Source organism: Oryctolagus cuniculus, chromosome 11 (genome assembly GCF_051225735.1).
Source record: "Oryctolagus cuniculus isolate XC-2025 breed Fujian yellow rabbit chromosome 11, ASM5122573v1, whole genome shotgun sequence".
In the NCBI taxonomy this organism is placed as follows: domain Eukaryota; kingdom Metazoa; phylum Chordata; class Mammalia; order Lagomorpha; family Leporidae; genus Oryctolagus; species Oryctolagus cuniculus.
In genome coordinates this window covers 28,850,366-28,863,505 of record NC_142877.1, presented here as the reverse complement: position 1 = coordinate 28,863,505, position 13,140 = coordinate 28,850,366, and the positions used below count along the sequence as shown (strand labels likewise).

General features: G+C 41.3%; 1 protein-coding gene across 1 annotated transcript in view; it reads right to left on the bottom strand.

Moving 5' to 3' along the window:
* Nucleotides 1-13,140, bottom strand: part of ATRN (attractin) — a 161,263-nt gene that overhangs the window by 84,065 nt on the left and 64,058 nt on the right. The window contains exon 6 of the mRNA XM_002710922.6: nucleotides 12,238-12,406. Within this exon, the coding sequence (XP_002710968.1) occupies nucleotides 12,238-12,406 (169 nt within the window). The remainder of the gene's footprint in view (nucleotides 1-12,237; nucleotides 12,407-13,140) is intronic.

Genomic DNA, 13,140 nt, shown 5'->3' with positions numbered 1-13,140 from the left:
CTCCACTTTTGATCCAGATTCCTGTTAATGTACCTGGGAAGGCAGCAGAACACAGCCCAAGTACTTGGGCCCCTGCTACCCATGTGGGAAACCTGGATAGAGTTTCCGGTTCCTGGCTTCAGCCTGACCCAGGCCTGGCTGTTGCGGCCATTTGGGAAATAAACCAGCAGATAAATGATACCCCTCTCTTTTTCTTTCTCTCTGCCTTTCCAATAAATAAATCTTAAAAAAAAAAAAAAAAGAAATTCCAAGTATTGAATAAATGCACCCCTTCTGTGAGCTGAGTCCAAGATAACAGACTATTAAACATCTAGTTCAACGACTTGGATGTACAGATAAGCGAAGACAAACACCAGGAATTCAGAAGTAACTGTCTCCATTGAGTGACAGCCACTTCTCTTAGGAGCTCCTCCACAATGCCAGCAACCCAAAGAACATAATGCCACAAGACACATGTTCTACTTCCTACTAAGCTAATCACAGCATATCCCAAAGACCAAGGCAAAGGTTCTATGGAGACTGAACTTGGCCCCAGCCAACAGGAAGCATAGATCTGAGACATCCCAAACAATTTGTCTTTTATCCTAAAAGTTCAACAGCTTGGTCAAATCAGGTGTTGTCACTGATCTACAGAGAGAAAGGTCTTCCTTTTGCCATTGGTTCACCCCTCAATGGCCACTGTGGCCAGCGCGCTACGGCTGGCGCCCGGCACTGATCCGATGGCAGGAGCCAGGTACTTATCCTGGTCTTCCATGGGGTTCAGGACCCAAGCACTTGGGCCATCCTCCACTGCACTTCCCTGGCCACAGCAGAGAGCTGGTGGAAGAGGGGCAACCAGGACAGAATCCGGCGCCCCGACCAGGACTAGAACCCGGTGTGCTAGCGCTGCAAGACGGAGGATTAGCCTAGTGAGCTGTGGCGCCGGCCTAAGAGAGTGAAACATCTCATGCTATGTTGATCCGTTTGTTCTATTTGTTAGTTCATTCCTTTAGTGACAGCAATTATATTAATAGTAAATCATTTGTCTTTCACAGATTCAAGTTTCTCTAATTTTTTCCAATCTTTTCAACAATATTGGGATTATCTTAACCTAACTTCTCTGTCAGTAATTTAACTTTTTCCTAGATTTTGACATATCTAATTTACTTCTATATCTTTAGGTCTATAATCTCCCATTTCATCTCATTATCTCCTTGTCTTCTAGCTTGTTAACCTGAATTCAAATTCTAAATAAGTTGATCTAGCATGAAGCAGCTGGACAAAAGTCTCAGAAGTCCCTTTTCTTCTATGATGAATTCCTGTCAGATTTTACTTGTTGTATTCTTTCTTCTTTATTCTTCTGTCATATAATATATATGTCAGCTTCAATGTCACTTTATTCATCTTGTTTGTGGATAGATAGACATAGCTCTCCCAGAATTTTATTTGCAAAATGTAATTGATGTCTTTTATTTATTTTTTAAGATTTATTTATTTATTTGAAAGTTGGAGTTAGAGAGAGAGAAGAAGAGGCAGATAGAGAGATCTTCCATCTGCTGGTTTACTCCCCCAGAGGGTTGCAACAGCCAGGACTGGGTCAGGTTGAAGTCAGGAACCAGGAGCTCCTTGCAGGTCTCCTATGCGAGTGCAGGGGCCAAAGCACTTGGGCCAACCTCTACTCCCTTTCCCAGGCCATTAGCAGGGAGCCGGATTGGAAGTGGCAGAGCGGAGGCTTTCCCTGCTACACCACAATGCCAGCCCCTGTAGGGGACTTCTTAATTCAGTTTCCAATGTATATAAGTTCATTGAATTTCCATTCTAGCTTTAGTGTGAGGGCTGGTATGCTCTGCTCCATTCACTTCTCTGAAGAAATGTAGGGGTTCAGATGAAGGGTTCTGCCATCTATTAGAACAAAATACTCAGGTTCCCTTCTCAAGGGTTTTGTGTGTGTGTGTTAGATGACGGCCCAATTTAAAGAGAAGCTCCAGTTTCTAGGCAGAGTCAGCCAGTTGGTCAATTTGCTACCCTCTCTTTACCTGATCCTCCTCAGTAAGTATTTCTCCCGCTTTTTCAATTTAAAGAGTAAATAAATAAACAAACATCTAGACAGTTTGTTTCTTTCTAGATTGGAGCTACAGATGAGAATCTCAGAATCTCCACAGTGTGCTTTCTGCAGGGTCCAGAAGGGGTTCCCCCTTGATGTTTCTGTGTGACGCTTTGCACTTTAAAGGATTGGGTAATACTCTTTTTCTTACTTGGTTAGCTGTTGCTCAATTTCTTTGTATTTGTTAAAAACCCCTCTTTTGCTCAAGGGGAGGAAATTCAGTGAGAAGTTTTAACTGGCAGTCCTGACTCAGGAGACCAAGACCACTTATTTTGCAAGACAGCTGCTAAGTGACATAAACGGGAACCACTTTTTAATACAATTTAAAGTTTTTGGGTTGTTTGGGGGAAAATAGTGAGAACAATTTCTGAAATATGCCTGTATGTGAATATAAATGACTATAAAACTTATAATCTCTAAGTTCCAAAAATGCTACTTCTAAAAGGAATCCCTGAATTTACTTTTCATAAAAATTAGTAAATATTATTTGGAATTATACTAATATTTACATGAGATGTGTAAAGCCATGAAATCAAATTTTAATCAAAAACAAATGAAAAAAATGTTACATTCTAAAAAGCAAATATAGCTCATGAGCTACATTGGCCAAATAAAAGCAACAGGTAATATTAACATATCCAGGAACAAACATCTGTGAAGGAAACAATTATTCTCCCATTTATTTAATATTTATTTCAGTACCTTCTATGAGCTAAGCCCTTAGTTGAATAAGTAAACAAAATCCCTGACCTTACAGAACTAATAGCACAAAGGCAAAAAATGAACAGGCACAATTATGAGAACAGCTATAATTAAAAATTATGAATACTGCTCTAAAGAAATGAGTAGAACAAGGAGAACCTGTCTGAACTGGATGGTCAGGAAAGACCTCTCTGTGGGACAATTAAATTGATATCTAAAGGAAGAAATCAGCCCTGAGGTACAACAGCAGGAACAGTTCTAGACAGGGAATAGCAAGGGGAAAAGGTCCTTAAAATTAAGGATGCACACACATGGTAGAGGTTTGGGTAAAAAAAGAAGGCCATTCTTTAGAAGGGGGTAGGGGGCAGTGTTGTGGTACATCAGATTAATCCATTACCTACATCCCACAAAGACACCAGTTTGAGTCCTGGCTGCTCCACTTATGATCCACTCCCTGTTAATAACCCAGGGAAGGCAGCAGAGGATGGTCCAAAAGTTTAGGCCCCTGCCAGCCAGATGGGAGACCCTGATGAGGCTCTTGGCTCCTGTCTCCTGTCTCCAGCCTCATCCTGCCCCAGCTGTTGTGGCCACCTGGGTACTAAACCAGCAGATAGAAGATCACTGTGCTTTCCCTCTCTCTCTCCGCAGCTCTGCCTTTTTTTTTTTTTTTTTTTTTTTTTTTTTTGGACAGGCAGAGTGGACAGTGAGAGAGAGAGACAGAGAGAAAGGTCTTCCTTTGCCGTTGGTTCACCCTCCAATGGCCACTGCGGCCAGTGTGCTGCGGCCGGCGCATTGCGCTGATCCAAAGCCAGGAGCCAGGTGCTTCCTCCTGGTCTCCCATGTGGGTGCAGGGCCCAAGCACTTGGGCCATCCTCCACTGCACTCCCGGGCCACAGCAGAGAGCTGGAGTGCAAGAGGAGCAACTAGGACAGAATCCAGTACCCCGACCAGGACTAGAACCCGGTGTGCTGGTGCCACAGGCGGAGGATTAGCCTATTGAGCCATGGTGCTGGCCTAGTAGCTCTGCTTTTCAAATAAACAAAGTTGCAAACTGTTGAAATCTTTACTTAGTATGTAGTTGATCTTCTGTATATAAAAATAATTAAAAATGAATGTTAATGAAGAATGGGATGGGAGAGGGAGTAGGAGGTGAGATGGTTTGGGGGTGGGAGGGTGGGTACTGGAGGAAGAATCACTATAATCCCAAAGTTGTACTTATGAAATTTATATTTATTAAATAAAAACTTTCTATTAAAAAGGCCACAATATCACATGAGATTACCAAGAAAGTGAATATACAGACAGACCAAAGACTTAGCCCTCACACATCATCATTCAGAACACAGTCAGCTGAAGAGTAACCAGTTAAAGAAGCTGAGAATGAATAAGCAGTTAGAAAAAATAATAAGAGGCATCCCAGAAGCCAAATGAATAAACAATTTAAAAGAGGAGATTATTAACTGCATTAGATGTTGGTGCAAGATCAAGTAAGGCAGCTGGCATTGTAGCACAGTCAGAAAAACCACCACCTGCAGTGCCCACAGCCCATATGGGTGCCGGTTCAAGTCCCGGCTGCTCCACTTCTGATCCAGCTCTCTGCTATGATCTGGGAAAGCAGCAGAAGATAGCCAAAGTCCTTGGGCCCCTGCACCTATGACCCAGAAGAAGCTCCTGCCTCCTGGCTGTGGATTGGCTCAGACACACTAACTCCATTTCAAGAGCTTAGGAATCACATGTGGGGCTGGTATTATGGCACAGTAGGTTAAGCTGCCACCTGGGATGCCAGCACCCCAGAGCTCCAGTTCAAGTCCTAACTGCTCCAGTTTAAGTCCCAGCCATTCCGCTTCTGATCCAGCTCCCTGCTAATGTGCCTGGGAAGGTAGCAGAAGATGGCCCAAGTGCTCGGGACCCTGCCATACACATGAGAGATCTGGATGGAGATCCCAGCTCCTGGCTTCAGGAGTTGTGGCAATTTGGGGCCAGAAGCTCTCCCCTATCCCCACTGTTCTACCTTTTCAAATAAATAGTGTATATATATTTTAAGGATCACAAATGGCTGACAGATAGAATAGCTTAAATACAGAACATTTCTCTGGTGACCAAAATTTCTGCTGAACTGCACAGGTCCACAGAAACAAGACAGAATAAAAGAGCACAAATGTAGGTAAGGAGTTTGTGGAAGTTCTTTTATGATGAATTTTATCCTTGAAAATAGAAATAGGAAACAAGGCCATTAGCTGAGAATGAAAATAGGAAAAAAGGTGACAGAATCTGAAAAACGAAAAAAAGGTACGACAGCTGAACCCCTGTGGGAGTAGGGAGATTAGAGAGAAAAACCTGAGAAAACTAAAAGGCGTCTCCAGTGGGATTCTCTGTAAGCAGAGCCTGAGATGGGGCTTCTCAAGCAAGTGATTTATTGAAGAAGTGCTCTCTGGACAAATGTGTCAGGAAGTGAGATCAGTCATAAGAGAAGAGGCAGCTAAGCAAAGAGGTAGTATCAGCTGGCCTAGCTCTGGCCTGATCCCAAGGGGAGCTCTCAGCCTTCCCACACAGATGCAGGGCCCGGCTCTTTTACCTCCATCCCAGTCAGTCATTAGCCAGGAGCTAGGGTGAACCACCATCCTGACTGGAACAGGACTGAAGGGATTTCCCAGCATGTAAGACTTTCACTGCTAAAACTGGGAGCATCCCAACAAACTGGAATAGTTGGTCACTATACTAGGTGCTGTCCTGGGGATACAGCAGAGCCTACCAAGTGTTTCTGCCTAAGATGGTTCCAACCTGCTGGGAGAATTCTACAAGGGAGGGGATGATTATGAGCTGAGGATATCAGCCATGTAAAGGTAAAGGGATTTGGGAAAGGCACCAAATACATCTACCACAGAAGGAAGAGGCTGGAATGTAGAATGTTTAGAATGGAAATTATGGAGGGACTTATGGAGCTATTGACAATGACACGGTCTAGGAGGTAGCCACATCAACGATCTGCTGAGGTAAAGTGGCTTGGGACTAAATTACTCCAGAATTTTGGATTATTCAGCAAGCAGACAGCAAAGACTGACTACTCTCTTTCCTCCAGCAGGAAGGGATATGTGTGAGCAGAAGCTCTGTACAGATCCCGAAAGACCTCTGAGGGCTCTCTGCCTATCCAAGGGCTGGAAGACAACTAACTCTACTTAAGAAAAACTTTAAACTACTTTAAATCTGTGTACATCAAATCTGAAATAAGTCGGGACTTTGAATTCATACTAAGGAAAGCATTTGTGTTCTAGGCAAAGAAAACAGCCTGAACCTGTATGATCTGACTATTAAAACAGAAACTAAAGAGCTAATAAGGCAGCAGCAATGGGAATCGGGATTGGGCCAGTTTTATTTGAGAGATATTTTGAAAGTCAATCTATTAGTCTTGGTGCTCTATTGATTGAGGAAACAAGGGAGAATAAAGAACTTCAAGAGCTTAGTTCGGCCAGCTGGGTGAAAAGATGATATAATTAATATCAGGCATTAATGTCAGGATTAATAACAGCAGGAAAAAAATCTAAGGAAAAACTAAGAATCTTTAAATTCTAAGGATTTTAAAATATCCAGTCAAAAAATTTAGCATGGTTAGTATTAAAAATGACAATCTTTCAGAGAGTTTGCTTTATTCTAATACATGTGTTTTGGGAGAGATTTATGCACATACCAAAGAGAACCTATATAATAGAAAGGACGCATGCTTTCAAATCTTTTTAAAAGTGAAAATATTAAATACACACTACATTTAATTTTCACATATTTTGGGAGGTCATATATTTGGGATGAGTCTTAAAATTAAGCCATAAAAAGAACTCTAGGTATTATGAAGCCCACTCCTCCTTCCCATACCCCTCACTTAACAGGTAAGAAACAATCTCAGAAATCTGAGGCTGTAACCTGCCTACCTAGGTAGAGGAAAACTCACATTAAAAAAAAGAAGAGCCAACGCCATGGCTCACTAGGCTAATCCTCCGCCTGCAGTACCAGCACCCCAGGTTCTAGTCCCAGTTGGGGCACCAGATTCTGTCCCAGTTGCTCCTCTTCCAGTCCAGCTCTCTGCTGTGGCCTGGGAAGGCAGTGGAGGATGGCCCAAGTCCTTGGCCCTGCACCCGCATGGGAGACCAGGAGGAAGCACCTGGCTCCTGGCTTTGGATCAGCTTAATGCGCCAGCCGTAGCAGCCATTTTGGGGGGTGAACCAATGGAAGGAAGACCTGTGTCTAATTCTGCCTGTCAAAAAAAAAAAAAAAAAAAAGGAAGAAGCAGAAAAAAAAAAAAAAAAACACAGCTCAGCACATCTTCCAAATAACATTCACAAATTTCGGGTGAGTGATTCTTCTACTTTGCCAAAGGGTATTTTGTCATAATACTTGCTGCATCCATTAAATTTAATTTAACAAACTGAAGAAAAAGGTAATTCATGTATTTACCAGCATCTTTTGCTCTTTTCATCATTCTTTCCTCTTCCTAACATTCCTAAAATCCCTTTTTTAAAAATTATTTCCTCTCAGAGAACTTCCTATTCTTTTGAAGAAAGATTTATCAACAACAAATTATCTTAGTTTTCCTTTATCTGAGATGTTTTGACTTCCTCTTCTTTCCTGAAAGATATCTTAGCTGGACATAGAATTCTAGGTTGGCTTCAACACGCTTCTGTTCTTTCAGCACATGAGCAGTACACTTCCTCTCGCATCCATGGTAAGAATCTTTCCTAATTCTTTTGTTCCTTTAAGTAAGCTGTCAGTTTCCTCTTACTGATAATCAAGTGTTTCTTCTCTGTCTTCGGTTTTCAGAAGTTTGACTTATATGTCTTCAGGCCTATCTCTCTGGCGTTAAATTATTTTCAGTTTTCCCAGATTCTTAAGTCTGCAGATTTATATGTTTAGCCAAATCTGGGAAATATTTAGCCATTATTTCTTCAAATACTTTTCCAGACATATCCTCTTTCTCCTCTCCTTTCAGGAATCCCTCAGGGACAGAAATGTTAAATTTTTTGTTGGAGCCCCACAGGTCTCTGAGGGTCTGTTTAATTTTTTTTTAATTCTATTTTTTCTCCATTAAGATTAAATTTCTATTGCTCTATGATCAGGTTCACTGATTCTTTCTTGTCTTCTCCATTCTACTGTTGAGTCTATCCACTGAGATTTATGTCTTGATTATGGTATTTTTTGGTTTTAAAACTTCTATTTGATTTTTCTTTATATCTTCTGTTTTCTGGGTGAGACCTTCTATTTTTCATTTATTTCAAGCATGCCCCTAACTGCTCAATGAAGCATTTTTATGATGGCTACTTTAAAATCCTTGTCAAAATTCTAACATCTGTATCATTGTCTCTTGATTGCCTCTTCTTATTCAAATTGAGATTTTCCTGGTTCTTGGCATGACGAATATTTTCAATTAAAATCTGAATATTTTGAGTATAGTGTCATGAGACTCCAGTTCTAATTTAAATCTTCTGTTACTTTTTTAAAAATATTTACTTATTTATTTATGTGAAAGGCAGAGTTACAGAAAGGCAGAGGCAAAGAGAAAGAGAGAGAGCGAAGGGTCTTCCATCTGCTGCTTCACTCCCAAAATGGCCACAGTGGCTGGAGCTGTGCCAATCCAAAGCCAGGAGCCGGGAGCTTCTTCCGGGCCTTCCACATGGGTGTAGTGGCTTTCTCAGGCCACAGCAGAGAGCTGAATCGAAAGTGGAGCAGCCAGGACTCGAACCGGCACCCATATGAGATGCTAGCAATGCAGGCAGCAGCTTCACCTGCTACACCACAGCACTGGCCCCTAAATCTTCTGTTATTGTAACAAGCCTCCTCTGAAGATCAACTCATTACGGCTAAAAGTAGTGCTGGTAGAATTCCCCCATGTGGTGTCCAGTGATGTTGCAGTGGGCAGGGAGGCCTCATCACCTCATAGTGGATATGAAAGCCCCGATCTCTATTTGGCCTTCTCCAATACCACTCTGGCAGGAAGATTGGGCACCTCCCTGTATCCTAGCTAGGGAGAAAATCTAGGCTCTCCACTCGGACTTTGCTGCCACGTACAGGGTAAGGACACATTTCTGTAATGTATGGCTACAGTACAGCAGCTATAGCATGCTGGCACTACAGGTGGCAGCTTTACCCACTATGCCACAGTGCCAGTCCCAAAATATATCTTTTCAAAATAATAATAACTGGACTCCCGCTACCCCGTGGAAGCCCTGGATTGGGTTCCTGGCTTCTGGCGCTGGGTCCCCACTATTGTGGCTATTATTTATTATTATAAATATTATTTATTTATTTATTATTATAAATAAATAATCTTCCTCTTTCATACTATTTCCAAAGTATTTTCTAAAATTTTTTAGTTATGACACTGTTCTTTTATATCCTGTATCATTTTCTTATTTTAGTTTGTTCTGAAATACTGAATCATTTTTATTAGTTTCATGAGAATATTTTTCTTTTTTCTTTTCATGAGCATATTTTTCTATTTTTAATGTTTCCCCATACAAAGCAGTTTATTCTCCTTCTTCTTTCTTATAATAACTTTCTGTGCGATTTGGCCTTGATGTTCTGTTACTAATTTTAAATAAACTTACTTTTCCTGAACTTTTACAGGGGAGGTTTGGCATAGGATACTGTTTCTAATTTTTCAGCTCTCCTATTCACTCTTTAGCTGTAGTACAGTGCTCAACCAGACAGCAGTGTATTTGTTAAGATCCCCTGGCTATGTCCCCTTCCAACTGTTATCTCAACTTCCTTCTACTTTGCCTCTATTGTTCCTTTTTACCCTGCTCAATTTGAATTCCATTCCCAGCAGTTTCTCCTCAGTGTGGAACTTCCTCCTGCAAGGCAACTTTGGCTGGTTTGTTCTGGGAGTAAATAAGAGACAAACTGCTCTAGCCCTTTCAGATCCTACTACAGACCTTCTAGGCCACCCCAGTGCTTCTAGAATGGGTGAGGCTCTTTCCAGTTCCAGCTGTTGTTCTGAAGTTGGTTTACTGAGCTTCTGAGTATCTTTTAGCAGCATTGGACCCCTCTGCTCACTTCTACAGAGGCTTATACCACACAGGTAGTATGGCTACCAATGTTTGGTCCCAGTCACTGGCACAAATATCGTCTGACCAAGTTTTGTTACAGATATTACTCATCCAGTTTTAACTGTGACATTCTAGTTCCATATGTTCTAGTGACCCTATTTGGGGGGATTCAAAAACTATGCCACCACTACAGTACTAATAAAAATCCTTTAATGAATAGATGTTGTTTTTTTTTGACATCGTCATTAACAGAAAATGCCTAGAAAAAGCTTCCAGGTCACAAAGTTAGTAGGCATTCATAAATTTCTTCAAAAGTCAATCTTCATAGCTAATTCTATTATGACTACATATATTACATATATTCTCCTTTTAGAATGAACAGCAGGGAGCTTGTCCTGTGGCACAGTGGGCTAATCCTCCACCTGCAGCACCGGCATCCCATATGGGCACCGGTTCTAGTCCTGGCTGCTCCTCTTCCAGTCCAGCTCTCTGCTATGGCCTGGGAAAACAGTAGAAGATGGCCCAAGTGCTTGGTCCCCTGCACCTGCATGGGAGACCTGGAGGAACTCCTGGCTCCTGGCCTCAGATGGGTGCAGCTCCAGCCGTTGTGGCCATTTGGGGAGTGAACCAGCGGAAGGAAGACCTCTGTCTCTCTGCCTCTCCCTCTCTCTGTAACTCTACCTCTCAAATAGGTAAATAAAATCTTAAAAAAAAAAGAATGAACTGCATGGAATCAGCAAATAGGCCTTGAACCCTGGGAAGTATCAGACAATGATATAACTTCCTTGAGCAAACTATAAATTCAATCCATTTGAACTATGGATGGAGGGGCAGCACTGTGGCACAGTAGGCTTTGCCTCTGTCTGTGGTGCTGGCATCCCATGTGGGTGCAGGTTTGTGTCCTGGCTGCTCCTCTTCCAATCCAGCTCTCTGCCTATGGTCTGGGAAAGCAGTAGAAGATGATCCAAGTGATTGAGTACCTGCACCTTTGTGGGAGACCGGGAAAAAATCTCCTGGCCCCCGGCTTCAGAGCAGCTTGGCTCTGGCAGCTGTGGCCATTTAGAGAGTGAATCAGTGGATGCAAGAACTCTCTCTCTCTGTCTCTCCCTCTGTCTGTCTATAACTCTGCCTCTCAAATAAATAAAAAATAAAGAGAAGTAGGGGCAGATGTTTGGTGAAGCAGTTAATCTGCTGCTTAGTATGCTCGCATCTGATACTTGAGTGCCTGGGTCCCAGTCCCAGCTCCACTCTATTCCAGCTTCCTGCTCATGTGCACCCAAAGAGGCAGAAAATGATCAAGTAGCTGTGTCTCTGCCACCCATGTGTGTGAGACCTAGACTGAGTTCCTGGCTGCAGCCTGGACCAGTCCTGGTCACAGACTTCTCAAAAAATACAACCAGCAGATGGGAGACCTTTCCTTGTCTTCCTTTGTCTCCCTCTATGTTTTTCTGCCTTACAGATAACAAAAATATATATAAATTGGTACATGGCATTGTGGTGCACTGGTTAAGGCACCACTTTGTAACACTGGCATCCCACATCAGAGTGCTGGTTTGAGAGCCAGCTGCTTTGCTTCTGATTCAGTTTCTTCCTAATGCATGCGGGATAGCAGTAGATGATGATTCAAATACCTGAGTCCCTACCAGCCACATGGAGACCCAAATGGAGTCCCTAGCACCTGGCTTTGGCCTTGTCCAGCCCTGGCTGTTACAAGCATTTGGGGAATGAACCAGCTGATCGAAGAGTTTGCTCGTGCACGTGTGCTCTGTGTGTGTTATGTCTGCTATTCTGTCTTTCAAATGAATAAATTTTTTAAAAAAACATAATGGGGGGGGGGGCCAGTGTAGTAGTATAGCAGGTAAAAATCACTTCCTACAATGCCGACATCCTATATGGGTGCTGGTTCATGTCCTGGCTGTTCCTCTTCCAATCCAGCTCCCTGCTAATGGCCTGGGCAAAAAACAGCAGTGAATGGTCCAAGTGATTGGGCCCCTGCTAACCATGTCAGAGACCCAGATGAAGTTCCTGACTCCTGGTGTTGTCCTGGCAGCTACTTGGAGAGTGAACCAGAGGATGGGAGATCTGTCCTTCTCTCTGTAATTCTCACTTTCAAATAAATAAATCAATCTTAAAAAGATAATGTGATCCTCTATTTATAATAGAATCTACTATATGATTATAAAACAATATATCAGAGATAGTATTTGTAAAGATAAATTATTACTTATCATGATGTTGAATTCTTCATAGCTCTCAAGTTCATAAACTCAGTGTATGTAAAAAAAATCTGGAATACTACCAAAATATTAATAGAGATTTTCCTCAGCAGACTTGTTGATGATTTATTTTCTCTTGTTTATCTGTACTTTATATATTTTAAAAGTGAAGAACTTTGTAAAAATGTTTAAAACTACTTACGCTAGAACCATATTGTAATCTGAGTGGTTGAACATATATCCTCCAACAACCCACATTATATTTCCATTGACCACAGCTTTATGAGACGCTCTGGGGAGCTTTAAGTTAGAATATTCCTCTTGAGTCCAAAATGAATGGTTAGCTGGTACAGGAATTGAACATCCAGGACCTAATAAAAATAGTAAATTAGTTTCACAAAATGTAGCTTTAAACTTACTTTATTTCAAGTTTTAATCATCTACAAATATTTAAAGAACACTTTGGTCTTTCCTTTAGCATCTAAATAAACATCTTAAATTTCTGCTTTTAATTTACTCAGCACACTGACTAGTGGCAAACCTTAATAAAATTCAAAACAACATATGTCTTAATGACGACTTGCTCACATCCAGGTTAAGTATTTTTTAACAATAAAATACTTGCTTAAACTTGCTTAATTTCTCAAATAAATTAGTAATTCAAATGAAAAACTTTAGAGCTAAAATGTAATGACTAGACCCAGGAATCATAATACAAACTACTCAAAGCTAACAAGTTAAGCATTTAAACAAATACATTTATTTTTAAAATAAAAATATTCTGAGGAAGCAGTAAGCATATAAAGAAAATCACTGTCATCACCCATGCCTTTTAGAATTTCTTAGAGCTTCTTTAATAATAACTTATTTCTATAGATAATACCATTAGGTAATTGCTTTAAAATTATAACATATAACCTATCCCAATTTTCTCTGAATTTAGAGACCATTTCTAACTAAATACCTGTATTGTAAGCTCCTGTTCCATCTCCCAGCTTGGTGCTCTATGTTCTCTTAAGGCTAAGACCAAGTTTTCCAACTTTCATGAATGGGCTGCAAAGGATATCAAACCCCTCCACAATTCCAAAGAGACAAACACCCACAA